The sequence below is a fragment of the Aspergillus chevalieri genome, chromosome 6 (genome assembly GCF_016861735.1).
Source record: "Aspergillus chevalieri M1 DNA, chromosome 6, nearly complete sequence".
In the NCBI taxonomy this organism is placed as follows: domain Eukaryota; kingdom Fungi; phylum Ascomycota; class Eurotiomycetes; order Eurotiales; family Aspergillaceae; genus Aspergillus; species Aspergillus chevalieri.
This window is the reverse complement of record NC_057367.1, coordinates 867,590-890,521: the sequence shown is the minus strand read 5'-3', so window position 1 is coordinate 890,521 and position 22,932 is coordinate 867,590. Positions and strand designations below refer to the sequence as shown.

The 22,932-nt window shown below is 48.9% G+C and overlaps 11 protein-coding genes across 11 annotated transcripts; 3 read left to right on the top strand and 8 right to left on the bottom strand.

The window, feature by feature from the left end:
• Positions 1-260: 260 nt before the first annotated feature.
• On the top strand, positions 261-1,839 carry ACHE_60309A (putative lectin family integral membrane protein; the record flags this gene model as incomplete). Its single annotated transcript, XM_043281469.1, has 7 exons — positions 261-352; positions 417-483; positions 539-609; positions 659-839; positions 893-1,087; positions 1,136-1,658; positions 1,712-1,839. The coding sequence occupies 7 exons, from the start codon at positions 261-263 to the stop codon at positions 1,837-1,839; spliced, it is 1,257 nt and encodes a 418-aa protein (XP_043138945.1).
• Positions 1,840-2,612: 773 nt separating this feature from the next.
• Positions 2,613-5,251, bottom strand: ACHE_60308S (putative PHD finger domain protein; the record flags this gene model as incomplete). Its single annotated transcript, XM_043281468.1, has 3 exons — positions 2,613-2,934; positions 2,991-3,815; positions 3,876-5,251. The coding sequence occupies 3 exons, from the start codon at positions 5,249-5,251 to the stop codon at positions 2,613-2,615; spliced, it is 2,523 nt and encodes an 840-aa protein (XP_043138944.1).
• A 2,819-nt stretch (positions 5,252-8,070) lies between these two features.
• On the bottom strand, positions 8,071-9,720 carry CDB4 (curved DNA-binding protein (42 kDa protein); the record flags this gene model as incomplete). The annotated part of the gene is made up of 5 exons (XM_043281467.1): positions 8,071-8,273; positions 8,334-9,134; positions 9,204-9,308; positions 9,373-9,456; positions 9,681-9,720. 5 exons carry the CDS (start codon positions 9,718-9,720, stop codon positions 8,071-8,073), a joined length of 1,233 nt encoding a protein of 410 aa, XP_043138943.1.
• A 511-nt stretch (positions 9,721-10,231) lies between these two features.
• ACHE_60306A (endonuclease/exonuclease/phosphatase family protein) lies at positions 10,232-11,113 on the top strand (the record flags this gene model as incomplete). Its single annotated transcript, XM_043281466.1, has 1 exon — positions 10,232-11,113. The coding sequence occupies one exon, from the start codon at positions 10,232-10,234 to the stop codon at positions 11,111-11,113; it is 882 nt and encodes a 293-aa protein (XP_043138942.1).
• Positions 11,114-11,422: 309 nt separating this feature from the next.
• ACHE_60305S (uncharacterized protein) lies at positions 11,423-11,647 on the bottom strand (the record flags this gene model as incomplete). Its single annotated transcript, XM_043281465.1, has 1 exon — positions 11,423-11,647. One exon carries the CDS (start codon positions 11,645-11,647, stop codon positions 11,423-11,425), a length of 225 nt encoding a protein of 74 aa, XP_043138941.1.
• Positions 11,648-12,899: 1,252 nt separating this feature from the next.
• Positions 12,900-13,163, bottom strand: ACHE_60304S (uncharacterized protein; the record flags this gene model as incomplete). The annotated part of the gene is made up of 1 exon (XM_043281463.1): positions 12,900-13,163. One exon carries the CDS (start codon positions 13,161-13,163, stop codon positions 12,900-12,902), a length of 264 nt encoding a protein of 87 aa, XP_043138940.1.
• Positions 13,164-13,968: 805 nt separating this feature from the next.
• Positions 13,969-14,166, bottom strand: ACHE_60303S (uncharacterized protein; the record flags this gene model as incomplete). The annotated part of the gene is made up of 1 exon (XM_043281462.1): positions 13,969-14,166. The coding sequence occupies one exon, from the start codon at positions 14,164-14,166 to the stop codon at positions 13,969-13,971; it is 198 nt and encodes a 65-aa protein (XP_043138939.1).
• A 2,376-nt stretch (positions 14,167-16,542) lies between these two features.
• Positions 16,543-16,722, bottom strand: ACHE_60302S (uncharacterized protein; the record flags this gene model as incomplete). The annotated part of the gene is made up of 1 exon (XM_043281461.1): positions 16,543-16,722. The coding sequence occupies one exon, from the start codon at positions 16,720-16,722 to the stop codon at positions 16,543-16,545; it is 180 nt and encodes a 59-aa protein (XP_043138938.1).
• A 1,517-nt stretch (positions 16,723-18,239) lies between these two features.
• Positions 18,240-20,618, top strand: SNF5 (SWI/SNF chromatin-remodeling complex subunit SNF5; the record flags this gene model as incomplete). Its single annotated transcript, XM_043281460.1, has 2 exons — positions 18,240-20,231; positions 20,286-20,618. The coding sequence occupies 2 exons, from the start codon at positions 18,240-18,242 to the stop codon at positions 20,616-20,618; spliced, it is 2,325 nt and encodes a 774-aa protein (XP_043138937.1).
• Positions 20,619-21,756: 1,138 nt separating this feature from the next.
• On the bottom strand, positions 21,757-21,945 carry ACHE_60300S (uncharacterized protein; the record flags this gene model as incomplete). The annotated part of the gene is made up of 1 exon (XM_043281459.1): positions 21,757-21,945. The coding sequence occupies one exon, from the start codon at positions 21,943-21,945 to the stop codon at positions 21,757-21,759; it is 189 nt and encodes a 62-aa protein (XP_043138936.1).
• A 144-nt stretch (positions 21,946-22,089) lies between these two features.
• ACHE_60299S (uncharacterized protein) lies at positions 22,090-22,506 on the bottom strand (the record flags this gene model as incomplete). Its single annotated transcript, XM_043281458.1, has 1 exon — positions 22,090-22,506. One exon carries the CDS (start codon positions 22,504-22,506, stop codon positions 22,090-22,092), a length of 417 nt encoding a protein of 138 aa, XP_043138935.1.
• Between the last annotated feature and the right edge of the window lie 426 nt (positions 22,507-22,932).

Here is a 22,932-nt window from a genome sequence, read left to right as displayed (position 1 = left end):
TCTCGCTGACAACCTTCAAGTCCACCACTTTGTTGACATCTCCCCAGCTGCTGTCTCCGTTGCGCGAGAGATCCGCTACTGTGTGATCGCCCTGGTGATTGGGTGGACGACTAAGCAGTTGGTATCTGTGTGGTTGGATCGCAGAGCTCCTAATCGTAAAGAGTAATATACTCTTTTTTTTTGGGTCAGAAGGAGTATAACTACGACGCTTCTGTCTTGTTACGTGTCTCCTGAATCTGGATATCTATTGAAACGACATCATGAAGCTCCAAGCATTGTCATTCTCGGCCTTTGTGGCTGCTGCGACGGCTCAGTCGGTGATTGAAAGCTCTAGTTTTGGACAGAATCCAAGGTTACTTGGCCAATTCCACCCTAGTCATACATGCATGAAGATCCTCATCTAACTTCATCTATAGAATCTCACCTTACAGGGATTCAATCCCCGGTTGGCAGGTTGGAGGGGACGGCCATGTGCCTCAGATTGTGCGTTTATCCAATTGATCCTAGGTTGGCAGTTGGATTGCTAACGCCATGATAGATGTCTGATAAGATCATCCTGACGCCCCCTTACCCAGGTATTGTGAGAGGATCCGCCTGGGCACAGAGCCCGTAAGTTGTCCCTGTGTTCAAGATATGGGTATGTACTAAACAAGAACAGCATTGCACAGCCTGAGTGGACGGCAGAATTTCAATTCAGAGCTACTGGCCCAGAGCGAGGAGGCGGAAATCTCCAACTATGGTACACCAAGGACGGACAGTCCAGAGTTGGCACCTCCAGCATCTACACCGTTGGTCAGTTCGACGGTTTCGCCCTGGTTCTTGACACGCACGGAGGAAGGGTATATTTCTTTACGCCCCAAGTATACCCCAGTTAGAGACTGACTCTGTCCAGGGAGGCAGCATCCGAGGATTTCTCAACGACGGCACAACAGACTACAACCGTCACCGGAGCGTAGACAGCCTGGCTTTTGGTCACTGCGACTATCCATACCGAAACCTGGGTCGCCCCTCTGTCGTGCGTCTCAAGCACACAAACTCTATCTTCGAGGTGACCGTGGACGACAAGCTCTGTTTCTCAACGGACAAGGCAAGACCACCCCGCCGCAACAATAGTCTCATCTCTAACAGCATCCAGGTCTCCCTCCCCGTCGGAAACAACTTCGGCATGTCAGCCGCAACCCCCGAAAACCCCGACTCTTTCGAAATCTTCAAATTCGTCGTGCAATCCATCCAATCCGGCACCAACCCCCCTCCACCACCACCACCCCAACAACAGCAGCAGCAGCGGCAGCAACCCATCGTCGTCCAACAGCGCGATACCACCACCAGCCCCAACCTCCAAGACCCTTCAATCAACCAACAATTCGCCGACCTAGGCAACCGCATCCAACAGATCAACCACGCAACTAACACCATTATCCGCGACATCGGCACCCAAGATTCCAAGGCCGACACCCGCAACGCAGACATCCTCCGCAAACTCGACCAAGTGATCGCAGGCCTCGACGCTAGAATGCAGCGTCTGGAAACAAGCATGCAGACTATCCAGCGCGATCTCGAGGGTAAAGATTACCGGGACCGGTTTGCGCAGTTGCAAGAGACGCTGAAGTCGTCACATCTGAGTCTGAGTGAGAATCTGCAGACGCATTTTCTTGATGGTAAGTATTCACTTTTCACCGCCTGAATAATAGAGTGGTTCTAACGGAAGCAGTCATCACCGCTTCGACGCCGCGTATGGGTTTCTTTATTGTCCTGATCATTTCGTTCCAGGTATTCCTTGCTGCTGCTTACATTATCTACAAGCGTCGTCGCGCGAACGCACCCAAGAAGTTCCTCTAGAGATCTAGGTCGTTTCGATGTTCTTGGAAATGTATGTTATGATTATTTTGCTGTGGTAGAATGATTTCTTGATTTTTGTTTGGTTCTTGTATTTATGTCTTTTGGTCAATCTGTTTCGCTTTACGTTGCTCTTTATCTTGCCTCTATATATCACTGGGTTTCAAAGGAGACTAGGATTCTGGATTGCAGTACATACCAAGCCAATCAAGAGAAAACAGAATTGACGACCCTTTGTATCTGCAAAGAGAGATTATAACGACAATTGAATCAACAATACAACCCCTTCCAATCTATTCCGTCAACAGAACGAAGTTGTAAAAGGCCACGAATTGAAAGAAACAAAAAGGGACAATGAATGCAGCTTTCACTCATAACTGTGACAAGACAAGATTAACAACGATTTATCGTACAAATCTCCGTCTTTCCACTTCCACCTCGCCAGATAAGGCAACTTGTCCAGTGACAGAACCAATTGGTCCAGTCCGATTAGCACGACCAAATGAAACGGGGACCAAGACCGCTGAAACGAGGCATGTTTCCATAACGCCAGAGAAACCCGAAACGCAGAGAAAGAATGGGAAATAGTTGGAATTCTATAGGACGCCCCGAAGGTCCAAGGTGAAAATACCAAAATAAGGAGAACACCAAACTCCATGGCTCCGTAGCGATGCACCTCGAAACAGTAAAGAAAAAAACGAACAAAGGACAAATTATAGGATAACGGAGTCAAGGCATATTGAAAGAAAGAGGGAGAGAACGCAAATGGCAAAACCTCACGCCTCCTGCTGGAAATCCCGCAAAAATTTGAGACGATCTTCGATCGATTTTTGCAAAGACTGCAGCGAATCAAGTTCTGTTTGAACAGATTCGACGGATCCGGCATTTCCGTGAGTAAGGGCAAGCAAACTCATTGCGGCATCTCGGTCATCGGTTGTTCGAGGTGCCACCGTGTCCTCCACGGGCGCGGGAGGCCGCGGCTGGCGCTGGGCCTCGTAAAAGAAGCGGGCGTCGGCGGTCAGGTTGTCGAGCCGCTCCTTCGCGTAAGCAAAGTATTTCTCGGCGGCTGCCTTCTTGGCTTCCATTTCGAAACGGTCACTGGATAAATTAGCGATTTGCAAGGTGAAAAAGAAGGGGCAAACAAGACAACATACCGTTTCACCTTCTCAATGAAGCTTAGCTTGACGCCGTTCTCCGAAACGCGATACTTTTCCCCTTGGTGTGTGAGCTCTCTCAGGTGCGCTTCCTCATCCTCTTCATCGGGAAGGATTTCAATATCGACCAGTCGAGGGCGCTTAATGCTGCGAATGCGCCGGCGATGTTCGTAGCCCTCTTCGTCGTAAACCAAGTAGGCCAGGTCATGGTAGACATGGTTGGGGCACATCCAATACCTATGGCCCTGTTCAGGGTGTTCCCTTCCTGCCGATGTTTGGACAGGCGGGTTCGACGTAATCGGGTCGGTGCAGTCCAAGTGAAACGAACAGGGACAGTAATCGCATTGAATGATAGGTCGGTCATGAAGACTTGTTTTGCCACAAACCATGCAGAAGATAGGGGTTTCCCTTGATGAGTTGGGAAGTCTTTCGTAGAGCCTCCGGAGGTTCGGATCACTGTAGTTTGCGAGTCTGCTTCCCCGAACGTTGCGAGGAGCAATTCGGGGAAATGGTGGCCCAGCTGGTTCATACCGTCCACCTTGCTTTTCGTTCGTTGTGACACCAGCAAAGTAGTCCCTGATTTCGAAGGGCAACTTGAAATCTTGTTGTTCGACACTACGATCCAAAGTTCCAAGGAGTGCACGCATCGGTCTGGCAATAGAGCATTTCGGACAGTACCATTCGCCTTCTGGCGGATTTGCAGGGTCCAGAGGTGGTTCGAGACAAGAGAAATGGAATGATTTCACGCAACCGTCGCAGCATAACAACTGTCCGCTTCGATTGCAGTTATGACAAAAGTCATTGTTTTCTGAGTATTCATCGTCACTGCTATACATTAGAATTGTTCTTCCAAGGGAATCTGACAAGAAGAAAGGAGAAACATACGAAGCGGCTATGCGCTGGTTATCGGGGGCCTCGCTAGTCTCACGAGAACCCGATTGACCCCTGCCATTCACCGGGATTCCATTAGATCGCGAACCATAGCCCCGAGACAACCCAGGCGATGCAAAGTTGGATAGAGCCAGCGAGCTGCGGACTTTGCTTTCTGGTACATTAAGCTCAGGGAGTTTCGGTTGCAAACGTTCCCGCTTTTCTCTAACGGCTTCCTCTGTGAATTCAGGGTTGAATTCCATGGCACGCTTTCGTTGAGTAGATGCCTCTGTGTTGCTTGGAAATGCTGAGCGGCGAGCCGGGGGGAACGGAGTCTTTGGCTTGGGTTTGAGCGCTGTGAGCTTGGATTGCTTGCCTTTTGTGCGAGAACGAGTGTTGCTTGTCGCAGATGTCATTACTGGCGCAAACGTCTCAGCGTCAAGTGACTTTGCGGATGATAGCGACGACACGCTACTGGCGGATCGTGTCCGAGTCATGGCAGGGGGTTGGCCATCGGAGCCATCGGAGTCATCGTCGTGTTGAGATTCGTCCCATGCGGCGCGTATAACTGTTTTGAACGCGGATGTTTCGCGCCGGGTAGGATTTTCTCGACACATGCCGTCTAGGATGGATAATGTGGATGAATCTTTAGAGGTGTTTTCCCACACGTTTAAAAGGGCGCGAACGACAGGCTTGTTGCCCGTCTGGACACCTTGGCGGAGAGCGTCCTCAAGCGCGTCCTTGATCCGTTCAACGTCAAACTCAGTAGAAGATGGAACTGGAAGTGCTGAAAAAGTGGCAAGATGGTCTTTCTTCTGAGCTTTTTCTTTCGGCTGAGCGGGCGCAGCCGGGGTCGGTTCCTCAGCAGGAACATCGGGAGACTTTGATTTTTTGTCGCCCGCATCGCTATTCTGCTGAGGATTTTGTCCAGCATTTTGCTCCTCTTTGTGAATACCGTTTTGCATCATCTGTGTCGCCTCCTTGAGAGGTAATCTAGGGGTAGCTGGCTTGGACGGTTCTAAGCCCACTTTCCGCAAATCCGCGGCTGTTGGCATTGACCCTAGGGGCCGCATGGTAGATAGTACAGGATTCGTGTCGCTAGACATGGCGGACCATGGTGAATCCATATAGCTTGGGACCGGAGGTCTCACGGGCGGTTCGGTCCATCCTGTTTGTGGCGCGCTGGAGTTACTCTCAATTTCGGCTGTGAATTGCTCGGGATGCGACTGCGAGCCCTGCGGCGGGTCGGACGCTACTCGCGTGTCATGTCCTGTCCGTCTTAATTTTCGAGGTCTTGATGATTCCGCTGCCGAGGAAGGACGAACAGTAGCCGGTGCAGGCGACTCGACGGGCGTCGATGGACGTGACGAGGAACGGAGTTTCCGAGCCATCGCTGCCAGAAAAAGGGCTCGAATTGGAGCGGCGCCTAAGAGACACCAGATTAGCACAGTGCCAAATACACAATTATTGCAAGCTTTATAAAGTGACAGAAATACTTACTAGAAAGAAAAATCCACGCGCAAAGAGCGAGCGTACTCGTCGTCGCAGGGTGGAATGGTGGCCAGCCCGCGCGTTGTGATGCGGGTTTGGAAAAAGAGAAGCTCGCGGAGTTTCGGCGACGGGAGTTTTCGAGGAGCCCAAGTCACACTTCCCAGGGGGGCAAATGACAACAACCGCTAAACCTGCACCACAGAATTCAATAATTAGACGGAGATTCTTCCTGTATGTTCGATGTTCCCATTCATACAGAATACAATATTTTGTTTCTCAATGGAGGCAGCACTCACCTAATGGTCTTTCTGACACTGCTTATTGGAGGGTTCCGGCAAGGAGATCAGCCTCACGGAATCAAGAGGAAATATAGTTTCAGTGAGGCGAAGAATGACTGTTAGAAGCCGTGTGACGGTTTCTGTAGGAGGTTCAGAGTGAACCAAATGAAACTGAACTTCGTATGTCAGTAAGAAGGGTTGGTCTTGATGTTGTAAAGACGGAATGCCAGCAATGAGAACAACAGAACCAGTACATAGTAGATAGACAAACAGATGCATTAAAGAAGCAATAAATAAATAAGAAAAACATGCGCTATTGAAAGAGCAAGCCGTATGACTTTCAAGCTGCTCCGGGAGGGTTTAGGGAAAGAAGATATCCAACGTGGACCCGGGACAAGTGGCTCTCATCGTGCCACAGATGTTGAGTGCATTACTTACCAGGGAGAGAGCTAAGGCGTATTCGAGCCAAGCCTGCAACTAGTTGCAGTTGTAGGTAAGATTAATTTGCAGGTTTCCTTGCCCGAGATGCGCTTCTCGTGTCGAGCAGGACTCCGCGAGGATGCGTAGGATTTGGGTAGAATAAGAAATGCACAGAGAAACAGATCACTCGAGCCAGTCCTCTTCTGTAATTTCAATGGGAGCAACACGATTCAAGTAAAGAAAGAAAGAAGAAATGTGATGGTTTTCGAAGACAATGTCGATGGTGAGGCGAGGAAGAGGAAGGTGATTGAAATTCGAAGAGAAGAATAAGAAGACAGGAAGTGGGAATACAAAATCCACAGAGATTAGTGTTATCTGCCAGAGAGCAGATTACTCTTTTTCTTTCTTTCGTTTCTCCCTTCAGTCACTGTGGTCTGGTGAATGCCACAGGATGCGTGATGCCCTGTTCAGCCAGACCTAAGATGAATGTTCAGGAGAAGAAAAGAAGATGCGATGTAAGTTTCACTTGAGAAAAGCAAGATCTACTTCTTCAAAATGATGAGATACAAGGGGATAAATGAAGAGTGCAAAATGTTGCAGGCAGAGTGGAAATGAAAAGGCGCAAAGGGAGAAGACGAAAATCGCGAATAGACGCGAGAGAAGTCCAAATACAAGGACGAAGTAGCGTATTAATGAAAAACAGCAACTTCAAACGATAGAGAGAAGCAAAAGTAGAGACTCTGAAGATGGTTTGGTTGAAGAGTGCTGGGGGTGCGAAGAGAGTGGGAGGAAAAAAGAGATGGGAAGGAATACACGGGGAAGTGGAAGATGCACTTCAGCCACCACGCCCAGCGGAGGTCAATACAAACCACCACACTACGGGACAAGACGGAAATGGTTGAGGATGATAATATAAAAAGAGCAAACAAGTCTGTAGGAGTCTTTTTTTCTCAGGCTTATACACATATATGATCACTACATCTGTCAGGTGACATGGCATCCATGGCCATGGCCGATGCGCCTATTGTGAGACCAAACAGTAAAGGATACGACCCATGTCCCCAATCACCGCGAAAGAGATATCGATGGTCCATCCAGATCGAATAGAGACTTTTTAGATATTAGGACAGAAGAGAACTTGCATAGTGAACTGTTTTGAAGGTGAATGTATTAGCAACTCGTCGACATGTCTGGGCAGAATAACAATAAAAAAGGATCAAAGAACTCACGCAGAGGCTTCGATAGCATTCTTGGAATTATCCATGTATTCTCTCTTCTGTATTGTGCACCTGTAAATGATCTGGCTGGTTGCGCCGGCATCCTCCGTCGTGTTTTGAATGGAAAGTGCTCGTCGATTTGGAAGATCGAGAACGTCATGATAGCTCAGTAGTCAGAGCATAAGGAACATCTTCCTATATTCAGGCTTCTGTACTCCTTAATCAGGCCAGGGTGTCCTTGTGATCATGTCTGCTGGCTTATGGAGGGCCCGGTTCAAATGGACCAGAGGTCACTGAGGTCCTATACTGCTTCATTAGCTTCTACTATACGGCCAAGTTGAATATTCCAGTCAAAACATAGCCATCAAAGGCAAAGAAGTGCAAATGGTCTTTTTTTTTTTTTTGATGAATTTTTTGGCTCGTAGCACTGTTTTTGCCTGTGACTAATTACGGCACACAAAAATTCCAATATATACTCCATGACACAAAGAAATAACACAAATAAATGAAAAGAAAAGTAATAAACCTCACATTGCTCCCTTGTACCGTTCAATATCTACTCGATTTCCAGAATGCCCGGTAGCAACAAACGCTCCAGATCATTCCTCGCAAACCGCTTATATGGTACCGGAGCATTGACAAAGTCTGCCGTTGCCTTCCTTCCTTTCTCTTCCCATGTTGGTGATAAAAAGGAATCAAAACAAACGGCCGTCGTCCTTTTCATATGGTTTCAAATGGCAGACGCGTGCGTGTATGTGGGTGAGTGGGTATGTGGAAGGCAAATCAATCCCATTGGGAAGTAATTTACTCTTCCTGGGCACTATCGGCCTTCTTGGCGGCGGCCTTCTTCTTCTTGTTCTTGTTGGTCTTGCTGCCGGTGGAACGGGCCAAAGGACGCTCCAAGATCTTGAGGATCTCCTCATCCTCAATCTTCTTGTCGGTCTGGTACTTGGAGAGATCCGGAGCGTTGGGTGCGGCAAGGCGGGTGATACCATTCTTGGTGATGGCTGTAAATGGTCAGCTCTGGATCTTATGTAAATGGAGCTGCTTCAACGGGAGAATCATACCAAGAGTGGTCAACAGACGGGAGACCGGAGCGTTGTCGGAGTCACCGGCAGGCTCGTACTGTCTCAACACACCGTTACGGACACACTCGACCACACCAACCTTGGCGGCCTTCTCGTCGTCGAGCTGGCGCAAACTGAAGGGGAATTGACCGAACTTCTTAACCACCTCCGACAGGGTCTGGCGGGAACTGGGACGCTTGAGGATGTAGGTGGTGGTAGTACGGCGATGCAGGGTAGCGCGGAGGGGCAGGTCCTTCACCTTTCCGGAGCCCAGAGAGAGACCGACCTCGACACCCCAGACTTCACCGACGGCAGGGACACCATCACCACGAACGCCGTTGGCGGGGGAGAGGATGATCTTCTTCTCACCCTCGATCTCGTTGCGGTCGAAAATCCAGCTGGTGGTGTTCTCAACCACATTGCAGTCGTAGGTCTTGGCGACCTTCTCGAGCAGGGTGGAGATCTGGGCTTGCGTAGGGGCCTTCTCGGCGGCAGCCTTCTTCTTCTCCTCTTCGGTACCGCTGGCGAGGAGACCGGGGGGAACCATAAGGCGCAGCAACAGTTCATTGGCGTAGTAGGTAGCGTGGATCAGGTCGGCCTCACGACCGGTGACGACGTCGCCGGCGCCAACGATGACCATGTCGCAAACAATGGTACCGAAGCCGTCGATCTGAGCACCGAGCTGGATCTTGGCGATCTCACCAGCCTTGAGGGTCACCTCGGCTTCCTCCTTCTCGGACACCAAGGGGGTGTAGGGAGTGACGTAGGAGCTAGGAGAAACGGTAGTCGGGTGACCGATACCTGTATATCCGCGGATGACCGGTTAACAACGTTGGCCAGACCTGACAACTCGACAATTAGGGAACGCACCCTTGCTGATCTTCTTGCCCTTGTAGACCTTGGAAATCTCCTCTTCGAGCAGCTGGTCACCCTTCTGGCAGAGCTCCACGATCTTCTCGCCCTCCTTACACCATCCTAAGCAACGGAGTTAGGCTGTTTTGGCCTTCGACTGGAAAATGCCGGAAACAAAATGACGAACCTGCGACGGCCTCGAGGACTTTCTGAGAGATAGCGGCAGCGGTCTTGTACTTGGTCAGAGTGTCGGGGTTGTTGAGGGTGTAGTCTGTAGAGCGCGCATTGATCCACGCGACTGGTTAGCTAGCTTGTCCAACGGACGAATGGGTGATATCATTAGAAGCAAGAGCTCCTGTGACAGATGAAAATGTTCCAAATGCAGCTCTTCCGCTTTCGCTTTCCATATTCTTTCTTCCATTTTTGTTCGTGATTTCACCGATTGGAGACGATTGAAGGTCCGGAACTGCCAATAAGCAGTGTGACTTCACTTACCAACCTCGGGGGCCTGAGTGGCCTGGGTGTTCTCAGCCATTGTGAAGCTTATGGAAGATCCTCGCGCCGATGCGAGTGGCCGTTAAAATATGAAAATAAGTGGAAAAAGGATAAATCGGGGGTTTCCAAAGAGGAAGTAGAGAGAGAGGAAAGAGTCGAGGCACGTTCGGCGGTGGTGGTTTTAGCGGGGTTTTTCCCTATGGAATTTATTTTTGATTTTTCGGTGGGTGAGAGACCACTAGGGCTTAACGTCATCGCCGTCATCCGCCTTCAGCTATTATTTTCCACCTGCTCACTGCACGCTTTTCTCCTCTTTGCTCTGCTTTAATGCTATTAATTAAATATCATAACCTGCATAACCTCTGACAGTTGTCTGTTATCAGATAAACATGGCCCAATCACGGTGTTGCAACCTAGTATGGCCGTTGTCGCTGTTTGGATCGGCTGAGCTGGGATGAATCCTTCCCCTCAGCTACGTATCACCTCGGTTCTGCGTTGTTTCCAAGAAATCACAGACATCATCATCATCATCATCGAGACGTTGCATAGCGATGCAGATCCTCACTCAACTACCACTCCGCATACTTACGCACAATATCCGATACGCGACAACCTCGCTTTTCGAAGGAGAACGGCCGTGGACGGAGCGCAAACAGCCTCTACTCAACGAACTGCTATATAATACTCGAAATCTAGACGCGTTTATCTGTCTTCAGGAAGTACTACATTCGCAGCTGATCGATATCCTCTCCGGGTTGAATCACGGCTCTCAGCATCAGGAACCGGGGCGAGAACAGTGGGCATACGTCGGCGTGGGAAGGGATGACGGAGAAACGGCTGGCGAATACTCGCCTATATTGTATCGTCCAGCCGTTTGGCAGCTGCGACACTGGGAAACTGTCTGGCTCTCTCGGACGCCTGCAGTTCCCTCCAAAGGCTGGGATGCCTCGTCGATTCGCATTGTCACGATCGGTATTTTCACCCACCGCGTCAGCCAGCGGACTATCCTCGCTTTGAACACCCATCTAGATGACCAAGGGTCACGTTCGCGCTTCCAGGCAGCACATATGATACTCCAGAAAATTCGCGAATACAAAGAGAGCAAATGGGGAAACCTCATCTCGGGTGTCTTCCTGACAGGAGACCTGAACAGCGAGGAGCATCAAGAGGCCTACCAGGTACTAACCGCAGCGGATTCCCCTGTAATCGATACAGCCAAACTGGTAAATGTTAAAGAGCATTATGGCGACCGGGTCACTTGGACGGGCTTTGGCCATGAACCGGAACTACCTTCACGCTTAGACTATATATTCTTGGATGGTGGTTGCTCGCCATGGAAGGTTCAAGGATACGCGGTGTTACCAAACCGGTTTGAGGATGGAATATACAATTCAGACCATCGTGCTGTCGTTACGGATGCTGTCTTGAGTTAGCATTCTCGAATTCCGAACTGCTTAGGATGATATACCTCTGGCCCGTATATTATTGCTACTTCCCGAAATCAGTAACGATTCTATGCGGTATTTGGATGCACCGTTTATAACAATATAAAATAATATATTCCAATTTCAATATATACATTCCAGCCCCGGTACGTAAACCCTCCGACAAACACCCCTACCTAACCAAACCTCATGGTCTGTCATAGCTTTAGGGCTCGGTATGGACAATAAACTTGATTAAATAATAATAATAATAACCAAACCTCAACCTGAAATGCCATCATCGGCTCGGAAACCGTCTTAAACGTTGTTGATGATAGGACCAATGACAGGAACATTGTTCAAAACTCCACCCAGTCCAGGGATGCCAGCAGGCTCAACCGCGGAGTTGGAAATCTGAGGGAAAGCACTGCTGGAAGCCGCGATGGTGGATTGGGAAGACGGGGTCGGGGAAGACGGGGTCGCCTGAGGAAGGGCAACGGCGACAGCTGCGAAGATGGAGAGCGAGACGATTGAGAACTTCATTTTGCCTGCGTGCTTCTCTAGATTTTAGTTAGTGTGAAATCTCGAGGATAGAGAGCAGTCGGACTTACCTGGTTGTACAATGGTTGTATAAAGAGTACGGAGTAGATGACGGAGGATAGCGGGCGTCCTTAGTTAATGAGCAGGTGAAGAGGGTAATCTGTCGCGGAATTTAAATCTTTGAATTTTTCTGCCTGTAATCTTGCCCGAGCCAATGTTCATACCCCTGAGGCGAATTGTGTGCTTGTTAATCAATGCTATGGCCAGCTGAAGATTATAGAGACCACCGAGCATGCTCTGGTCTTCATGTTGTAGATCACGGACTGAATCCTACTCCGTACGTACTAACATCCAGAGTTCATGAGTGCGTGTGCTTTCTCGGCTGCAGGATTCCACCCTACAGCTTGGGGGGGGGGGGTTCTCCAGTAAGTTTTGCGATGTTGCTCAGTACGAAATCTAATCCTCCCTGTATCAGCCATAGTGATGATCATTATCAATGGCACAGTTCGCGCCGTGACTTGGGGCGATTTGCATCCCATATGCACCGATTGTGTGATTCGGCTGTTGTTCGGGGAAGGTTAAAGAGACGGATTGTCCTACTGGAAGCATTGCAAGTCAGGAAGAAGAATGGTTTATTGTATTCAAGCCGACCCGGTACTAACTCAACAAGCCTGCATAACTTGGATGCTTCATTTATGATATCATGGCATTAACCGTACCTTTCTCTGTAGACACTTTCACAGCCTTATAAACCGCAAACAAGACCGGGTTATTCGAAGCGTCGATATGAGCGCGGTCGAGGCCAGGAGTGAGAATAGACCCAAGTCCAGGCAGCAGCTGTTACTCCTGGGATTTATAGCGATTTGCATAATTGTGGTCCTGGGCTGAGCTCGCCTGGTCAAAGTGTCTCTGGGAGGCCGATCATGGGGACGATCATAGGGACTGGGCAGCAGATGAATTGCCATCTCTGGATGGGTGGGACTGACATTTCTTCAGTATCAAGGGGTATGAGCACTACTCTATACTCGCTAGAATCACACTGGGACAGTTGTGGATTTGATTTTGTAATCGGAGATGGCGTGTGCATCCCTACGGACTAATACTACTGAACTCAATATTCTTATATGCAGTACTTTCATGTATGAGATATTGAAGGCTGAATTTATATAGTACATTTTTCCGCATCTTCCTTTGATGCAGAACTTGCCAAGCAGAAGGTGTAGGCTGGGACGAAGGCATGACGGCAGCACCAGCTCTAGCTATGAGCAGGCTCGTTGAATTTAATCCCCTTAAGAAGAGTGGGAACAAGCGACAGAACACCATGAACTCCTTTATCCTCATCTCCTTCTCCTTCTTTTCCTCCTTCTCTTTTAGCCATAGGAGCGGCTTCTTCAGCGGCATTCCTGTTCAAGCTGTCACTGGCGAGGTTGACGGCATTGCTGTTGTGGTTTGCTTCGAGAGGGGCGGCAATGGTAACAACCGTGAGGGCCATGATGGAGGCAATGCTGGAGAGTCTCATTTTGTTTGTATGGAGGGTCCTTTTGAATGGTTAATAGTATGCGGGCTTAGGTATGGGGATAGACCTACCTGGTGATGGTCGTAATCATAAAATCGTGGAGGGTGAGTAAAGGAAGAATGAAAATAAAAAGAGAAGAGTACCTGACAGAGCTCATTGCTGTATTTAGGTCAAACTTTTTGATGATACACCTCCTTACATGCCATCCGTGCTCTGACTTGTTTACCCATCCCTTTGGAATGCTCGCGCATAGTATTTACTGCGGCTCATAGAAATCACTGCTAATGCGGCAGTTATAATGGAAAGCGACCAGACTCGGGCTAAGTTCATGACCTCTCCCAGCTTAACGATAAGTTTACTAGGCTTTCAAAAAAGGCTTTCAAAAAAAAAAAAAAAAACATCAATAACGTCTCTATTCAAGCCCCAATCATATATGTCTAAATTGGAAAGGCTAAGACCGAGACATTGGGAATGTAGGGTGGAATTCACTTTGAAGGGGCATTGAATTAACGGCCCTTATAGGATTTCTATTCCGGAGACTTGATAATGCCTGGCACTAGGCCAGCAGTCTGCTAATTACTATCATCCAACGTACGGTATGGTAGACTAACAGTACAGACCTGTAGCACTTTCATTCCAGTAAAATAATTAGTGATACTAAAAATTATACAACATCCCCGTAGATGCTTTCACTAAAGCCCATCTCCAGCTTATCCCCAAGAATCCCATCTTTTTATCCAAGCAAAACGCATGGGCGAAAACCGAGCTAAAGCCCGAAGCACGACTGAGACATCGACTTTACTCGCCTTCAGTTGAGAGGGTCCACAACTTCCATAAGAAGGGGGCTGCCAGCAGGAAGAGACCCCAGATTAAGTCCCTGTCTCTTGGTGATCAAGGTCTTCGAGTTCGAGTCGATGTTGGTAGTAAGGTCGGCGACTCTCTTGGCATCGAACGGGACAGCGATGGCGACAGCCGCAAGGAGGGAGACAACAATTGAGACTCGCATTTTGTTTGAAAGCAGGACTTTATTTTAATTTTGACTTTTAGTAAATTATTACCATCTAGAGTCTTGATAGTTGATCCAAGGAGAATCGACCTACCTGGCGTAGTTGCTCTTTAAAATAGTGGCCCTAGGAAAGAAATGCAGATATTCATTGTTATATTCGCGCCAAATGCCCTCGTTATTAAATTCAAATCCCTTGTATACCCGAACTATCCGAGATGACTCGTAGACCTCAGTCAAATGTAACACCTAGAACTCAATTCAGTGGTTTGCTCGTTAATTCCGAGAATATCACTGTCTATATTTCCGCATCAATCAGAATCCCCAGAGCCCAAAGTACTTGAAAGTAGCCGGACATGGTCCATGCTTCAGCCCACGTGGAGGAATACTACCGTAGTATCGAAGGCGACCCTAGAACATGGCATATTGCTGGTACGGAAATAGGTTCCACTTCTTTTCAATGCAACAAACGCTGTTTTGAAGAAATAAATAAGCAATTGTGGTTACTTAGCATGCAATCCAGTGCTGGCGTTATGCCTGTATAGCCAAAATATAGTTCACAGTGTGATATACATGTCTCATTTCTCTTCAAATGCCTTCATCGAGTTTCAGGACTTCGTAGTTGGCTGTTTATCTGTATATTGATCCGTACAGGTTAGATCTCGGAATTATTGAAACCATGCACAGAGTACATTGCCCTACAGTCTACAGAATACTGAAGAAACAACGATATTGCCAGGATTATACGGTAATTATGCAATAATTTATCGGGGACAAGGGTTATAATTGACGCATTTACTTATCTTGACACTCAACACAGACTATCACCAAGACCCTAGCCCAGCCTTAGGTATTGCCTAAAAATCAACACCAGCATCAAACTCCTGCACAAGGTCTGCAAGCTTTCAAGAACACCCTCCTCTTGGCCGAACCTACCATTTCAGAAAATTATTAACTGGCCTGGTGCTGATGGTGGTGATGGTCGACGTCGTCGTAGTTATAAGAGGATGTCCTTTTGGGTGAAAAAGGGAAATTGAAAAGACAATGAGTGAAGTTCAGTGCTGTATTTATGTTGAATCCTGACGAGGCTCTCTGACTCTGAACTGAAAAGCCTTTTCATCTACAGTGTAGTGCTGTAACTAGTTGATACTTCGCGCCGAATGCGCCGTGATATGTCAATAGTACATTTCCAAGGTTCAGTACGATATCCGACAGACCCATGCACCATATTGTCCTTGTACGGAGTACTTTGTACTCAATTCCCGGTGGTTCCGCCCGCCTGATAGGCCCCGAGGAGATTCTGGTCCCATAAGGCTAAAGTGATAGTTGGAAATAGTGTTGGCGATGATCACTAGTTTGGCCCGACCGCGAGCTACGTAGCGTTAAGTCAATGGCACAGTCCACGCTAAATTGTCATCATTTAGAGTGATCTGCTACGTAGGATCGCCCTCAGGTGGAAGGATTTTGAGGATCTTCAGCTGAGCCATTTCCATAATGGCATAGCGCAGTCACATGGTCCCATATTCATAGCATCAAAGGCCATTTTGATCACTGCCGTGGAAGCATTTCCCGCTTGTTTTCAATGCAGCAATGATGGTTGAGTCATTGTCCAGACTTACATGTCTATTGACCACACTCAGTAACTCCATGCCCATTATTTGTGTGATAGCTGCTGTGTCGGGAAGATCTAACTCAGCAGATCCCAGCTGAAAATATATCAGAATCTTCGAGATGAAATCAAAGCTGGAAATTCTCCATGGCCGCTGGACACATGTCAGAGTAAGTTCGGAAGGATTCGCTTTTTAAGACAGCTGGGGTAGACTTCATATGCTGCTAGCACACAATATTGAAAGGTACATGGGCTCTACAGAGTAGTTCATGAGCACCCCAGGGGCCCAAATTTCGATTGGAAACGGCTTGATCAATTGTTCCCACCGTCTGCTCTGGCGTAGAGAATTGCGCCGGTGATCTCTACCATTTGCAACAGGGATATATCTTCGTAATTATTGCATGGAAACGTTTCGGTCTATCGGTCTCTGATGAGGCCTGGTCAGATTTGAGACCGATAGCATAGCCCACCAAGGATACTCCGTATCTGTTGAATCGGCAATACTTAAGGAAGGTGCTGATACTTTTTCAGCAATCACACCGTAACTTTTAGGCAGATCAATTGACAAGCACATTGTCTGGCGCACCAGCAGCTCCCTCCGGTCCTCGAATGCACTCACGACGGCGTTGTATATATTATGAATCATTAGAGTACCCAAGGTTTATTTACCATACAGATCAAACATTTCCACCAAGCAAGTTTCCACGTACTTCAGGAATCTGCCAACTTTCCAAGCAAAAGCCAAAAGCAAATTCTACCGTTTTTCATCATTAACTACCAATCCCAAGGCCCCCTGATGCTTTACCAGAAGCTTCGCCACCAGCATGGAAAAGGCCTTGTCTTTTGACGTTGGTAACGTCGGAGGAGCCGCTGGAATCGGCAGTCAAGGGGGCAGCAACGGCGATAGCGGCGAGGAAGAGTTGAAGAGAGGTGATGATTGAGATCTTCATATTGCTCGAGTTCAGGTCTTGATTTCATAGAGCAGTTAATACAAGCGCTTTGAGGACAGAGAAGGACAGGCTTACTTGGTAGAAGCTGTTGCGTTTAGGAGCAGTGTTTTTTTGGGAGGTGAGTGGTGGAAGGAAGTTGAAGGGGAGCGAGATTCAAGGCTGTATTTATGTCAAATTCTGACGTGAGCTGAAATATCACTTTCTCTGTAGCTGGCTGATAGCTGAAGTGATACATGCCTCAAAGTTCAATAGTTATATCGCGATCTACTACACCGTAACTTATGTATCCACAGTTTAGAAAATAGTAGTGTTTCTAGTTGCTTCTCAGTACTCGATTACTCCTGGTGTTACTTTCAGAATGATAGTGTGATAGTGGTGAATAGTGCTGATCCTTTGAAGTGATCTACTATTACATTAGCCACTCAAATGCACTGATTTTGTGATAGAGGAAGAGACGTGTTGCACTCTCTCAACTGGAAGGCCCTACACTTCCCAACACGGACTAGCGCCATCACGTGCATATTCATACCGTACCATTCCCAAAGCCGCCAAACACAGTCACATGACTCTATATCCACGTGTAAAATACCGTAATACCGATACAGCCTCAGGCTCACCACCATCACCAGCCGACTTTGCGGGCTCGCGATGGCTTCAAAGAGTGCCCAAAAGGGTTATATTCCGATCAGATTGCTCGATTTTCACGTTGTTGACTCACCCTGAACCCTCTGTCCTCTGCTCTCTCTCCTCGCTTTCCTCAGACGGAAACGGACACCACCAGCTGTAACGACCTTTTTTCTGCCGGCGCGTTTTCTCCCTCTCCTCTCACTCTCTCCTGTCAAACGTTCGTCTCATATCTCCGCGCGAACAGCACCATCGCAACCCGACGAGGTAATCGAGAGAAGGAAATTCAGAACAACAATCCGAAAACTGAAGAGGGAAAGAAAGAAGGGAACACACACAAGACACGCCAGAGACGCGCTAGTCGAGCGTTCCCCCGGTGCGCCGTCCGCTGCTTCGCCGCCTGCTTCCGTTTCGGTCCGGCTGTCTCTATTATATTATTCGCAAAAGGGCATCGGATTAGATTCTGGTATGTTTTGTTCTTTCCCTCTTCTTTACGCTGTCTTTTTTTTTTCTTTGGTTACTCTTCTCAATTCCCTTCGCACCGCTTTCCCCTCGCGACCATTACCCTTTTCTCGGATGATGAATCCTTCGGAACAACTTTGCGACAGGCTGGCTTTCCCCGGTTTCGCCATCGCATCAATTCCGCGTTGAAAACGTGTCGTTGTGGTTGTCGCGATGATTTTCTATGGTTGCGTTGTCATGCTGATAGTGGTCCAGTTTAGCTTGTAGTGCTGCGACTTGTCTGCAGCACAGAAGGATGCTGTCGTAGCCGTCCCACCACGGTTGTCCCTAATCCACCTTTGTTCGCCGAATTGAATTAAATCCTCGTGGGAGTGACGCATCTGGAATCTTTTACCGAACAAGAAGCGCATATACGAAATTGTCTCCGGACCATGCCATCCCCCGACATGGAACACTCGCTCCACGACCTCCCAGCGGACAGTTTTCAGAACGATGTAGATGCAGACATGGAGCAATACGAAGATACCGCCCCTGGGCCCTCGGTGGAACAGGAAACGAACGGGCCGGAAACAATCGCAGAGGGGAAACAAAACGCCAAAGCCGTTCTCGCGGCTTCAGGGGTACCTGTTCCGGAATCGAGTCATGACGCGTCCACACCGAACTCCCAGTCGAATGGCGCCAACGGCTTGACTAAGAAACGTTCCCGCGATGGTTCCGCTCTACCTGTGCGCGTTCGAGAGACTCCGCTAGAGAAGATCCAGCTCGAGAACTATGTCAATCGGGAATTTGAGCATTCAGCAGCGGCGGCTTGGCACAATCCGACTCGTGAATTGCTTCAGCAGAAGCGTGCCGAAAGAGATTATTATCTTGCTGTCCGGCGTGAGACTCAAATGAACCCGGCAGCTGTATATGGTGTTGGCTATGAAGGGTTTGGGAATGTCCGCACGGATTCGCGACATCCTCAATTATTATATCCGGGCAACCGTCGTCGACCAGGGAATAGGAAGACAAGAGAATTGCGCATCCCGCGCAAAGATATGAAGGTCCAAAATGAGCAAACTGAAGACCTCGTACCAATTCGCCTAGATATCGAATGGGAAAAGATTCGGATCCGTGATACCTTTACTTGGAACCTTCACGACCGTGTCGTCTCCCCTGATTTATTTGCGGAGAAGATGGTAGAGGATCTGGGTGTGCCAATGGAGACCTGTCTGCCATTGGTGCGGATGGTTTCGCAGAGCATCCAAGAACAACTCACCGATTACTACCCCCAATTATACATTCAGGAAGACCCCATCGACCCACACCTACCGTACAGTGCCTACAAGAACGACGAAATGCGCATCTTAATCAAGCTCAATATCACCATTGGCCAGCATACTCTCATTGATCAGTTCGAATGGGACATGAATGACCCTCTCAACTCCCCTGAGGAGTTCGCGGAACATATGACCAAAGATCTATCTCTTTCCGGAGAGTTCACAACCGCGATTGCCCACTCCATCCGTGAACAGTCCCAGCTCTTCACCAAATCCTTGTACATTGTCTCTCATCCATTCGACGGCCGCCCCATCGAGGACCCCGATCTCAAATCCTCATTCCTCCCTACTCCCGTCCATTCTCCATTCCGTCCTTTCCAAGCGGCCAAGGAATTCACGCCATACCTGTACGAGCTCAATGAAGCAGAACTGGAGCGCACAGAAGTGTCGATATCTCGCGAGCAACGCCGACAGAAGCGATCTGTTAACCGTCGTGGTGGTCCAGCTCTACCGGATCTGAAGGATCGCCAACGAACCATTCGGACTCTGGTTGTATCATCGGTCATCCCTAATAGCGCGCCATCCCTCGAAGAAAGCAATCTCTTCAAACGCTCAGGCTCAGCCCGCCATCGGCGCGCCATGGGTCAGCGGGATCTTGGCGATGAGTCTGAAGAATCGGATAGTGACGATTCGTCGATTGGGTCTCCTGCGATTGGTCCTAACTTGGCACAAGGTACTGCACGAACGAGAGGCATGAGGGGTGCCGCAACTGCAGCCCACGCTGCTCTGCGCGCCAACCTAAACCCCTCCGCTACACCAGAGCCTCATTATGAGCCCAGGGCTTCAGCACGAAGACAAAACTACAGGGAGGAAAGTGTCGAGGAGCAGGATTCACTCGTCGTGAAACTCCGGATTCATCCAGCAAAGTTCCAGCAATTCCTCACCCGCGGACCTCAATCTTTGCCGTCCAACGCACCCACATCGACACCGGGTCATCTACGCTCGCAACACGGCACGCCTCAGGTCCAGACCCCTACACCAGGCTCCACAACCCTCCCATCCCAACAGCCGCCACGTAGTGCCTCGGGATCGCAAACACCAGCTCCCCCACAACAACTCGGAGCTATTGACGCGATCCATCCTCCTCAACCGGGCGTTCCTGGGGTGAGTATCTACCACCGAGAATATCCAAATCACGTTCCATACTAATTAATCCAGCCCCCACCACCCACCTGGCTCGCCACAGGCCTTGCACAGCTCCAACGCTCATATCCCAATGATTCCTTTGAGGGCGTCATGCGCTACACCGCCGTCGACACCGAAACCATGCTCCCCGTTGCCAACTCCGCAAACACACCCACTCACAGACTGAAGTACCAATACCTCCCCCGTATCCGTTGCCACGACTGCCCGGGTAAACTCTACACACCGGGACCGGGTATGACGGTTGAAAACTTCGAAGTCCACCTCCGCAACCGACAACATAAGGAACGGGTGGAAGAGAGACTTGCAAAGGGTGGTGCACCTGCACCTGCGCCTGCAGCGTCATAATCTACGCATGAGTGAACTCGTTCTCATTCTGCATCTATCTTTTTTATCGCTGCCATCTGCCGTAGCTACAATTTTTTTTTTTACTTTTGCCTGTTATTGGTTGGCTTGGTGTATAGGATTCCTTCCAAGCGGGATGGTTTTGCTTTCTCTTTTTCTCTGTTATGCACTGTTTACCTGTTCATGTTCATTAAACTCTAGTGAAATTGGGGTTCTTCTCTGTTTGGAGAGGCGTAAATATAACCTTCTGGATCTTGACTAGAAATTTCAAACATGGGCATCTAAGCGAACGGATTCTTGGCTTTGACTAGTAATCTCCATGGATTAATCACGGTTCGCCAGTGATATACTGCGACAAATATATAGATCGTACCAGGTACTGTTTATATGGCGTTGGAAGTCATGCTGGAAAGGTGTAACTAGATATGCTCATCCGCTCTAGATTACTAGCCACGTTAAGTCCCCGACCCAACCTCAATCCCACCACGGCGATACGCCTATAGGGGGCTCCGCCGTCTACACACAACCGCAACCATGCCACCACCAACCCTCCCTCACTCCCTAGTCCTCCCCGAAACCGAAGACGACCTACCATCCGCAATACCGGCCCTTTTTCACAGCAACAGAAGAACAAGGCTGGATCAACGCCCTAAGACTAAACACAGCCCTGTCCATGGTCTAGCAAGACCTCCAAAAAGAATCAAGGCAAGGCAGACTAAATGTCCTCGTGCTGTACGGCAGTCTCCGGCGCAGTTCGTACTCGATGCTGGTGGCCTTTGAGGCAGCCTGAATTCTCTTCCGTCTGGAATGTGAAGTGTGCATGTTTGATCCGGAGCGCTTGCCGGTGAAAAATGATACAGATTCTGAACATCACAAGGTCCAGGAGCTGATGGGGCTGAGTACCTGGAGTGATGAGCATGTTTGGGTTTCGCCGGAACAGCATGGGAATTTAGTTAGTACCTTCCCCCTCCCCTTCTCTCCCAATGATATAGCAATAGCTATCAAAAGACAGACGGCCGTCTTCAAAAACCAAATCGACTGGTTCCCCCTAAGCACCGGCAGCATCCGCCCAACGCAAGGCCGCACGCTCGCCATCGCCCAGGTATAAGGCGGTTCGCAGTCGTTTAACGCCGTGACCTCGCTACGCCTTCTTAGCCGGTGGATGCGCATGCTCACTATTCCGAATCAGTCGTCGATTCCGAAGGCGTACACGCATTTTCCGGCGGAGGGGGAGGTCGGGGTTCAGAGGCTTTTCGCTAGTAAGAATCGGGACCGACTGGTGGATTGTATGGAGGAGTTTGTGAAGAATACGGTTCTGATGAGACCGCATTTGGGGCTTCTTGGGGATCGGTTTAGTGAGCGGGAAGAGAGGAGGGGGAAGGCTTATATGGTAGTAACAAAATGTTTATGCATAAGGATTCTAGCATATATCTATGATGGGCAAACCATACCACCAATCTAGGATCCGAATATTTCACTCTACCTCGCCCAAAGCCCGCAACTTTTCAATAAGCCCCTCGACCCTCCCCTGAATCTCACCCCTCACACGCCTAACACCCTCAATCCCCTGCCCGGCAGGGTAATTAATCCGCCAGTCAACATATCCCTTCCCCGAGAAATAAGGACAAGCATCTCCGCAGCCCATAGTAACAACATCACATTCCTCGACCGTTTCGTGCGTAAGGAGCTTCGGGTCTCTGACTCGAGAGGTCGATTCCTTCTTCATGATGGCCTGCATGACAATCGGGTTTATGGAGGGCACTGGGGCGGAGCCGGTGGAGTGCACTTGGATGGTATTGTCATTGGTGAGGTGGGTGAGGTAGGCTGCGGTTATTTGGGAGCGGCCGGCGTTGTGGATGCAGAGGAAGAGGACGGTGGGTTTGTGAACCATTATTGGGATGGATGATTTGGAAGTGAGTTAAATGTTGTTTTATAGTGGTCTTTTCCCTATCTATGTACGGCCCTATCTATGTACGGCCCTATCTATGTACGGGCTGGGATGAATGTCACCCCTGGGATGCTATTAGTTGGAGGGCTTGGAGAAATTGAGAGCGGCACAAGAGTTATGTATAGCATCATAAATCAAGACTAGATTGCAACAGATCAAATATGTAACTGGCGAATATAAAGAAAAAGAAAGGGTATAGATCTCAATTTGACAACAGCAGCACAATATCAAGAACAAGAACAACCGAAATCCGACAAGCAGAAGCAGCACGAAATCGCCGAGCAGACAAACAAACAAATAACAAAGCCCGTCATACATACAATTGTCGCACCCTGTACGGAGTATAGAAGAGAAAGAAGCCACTTTGGA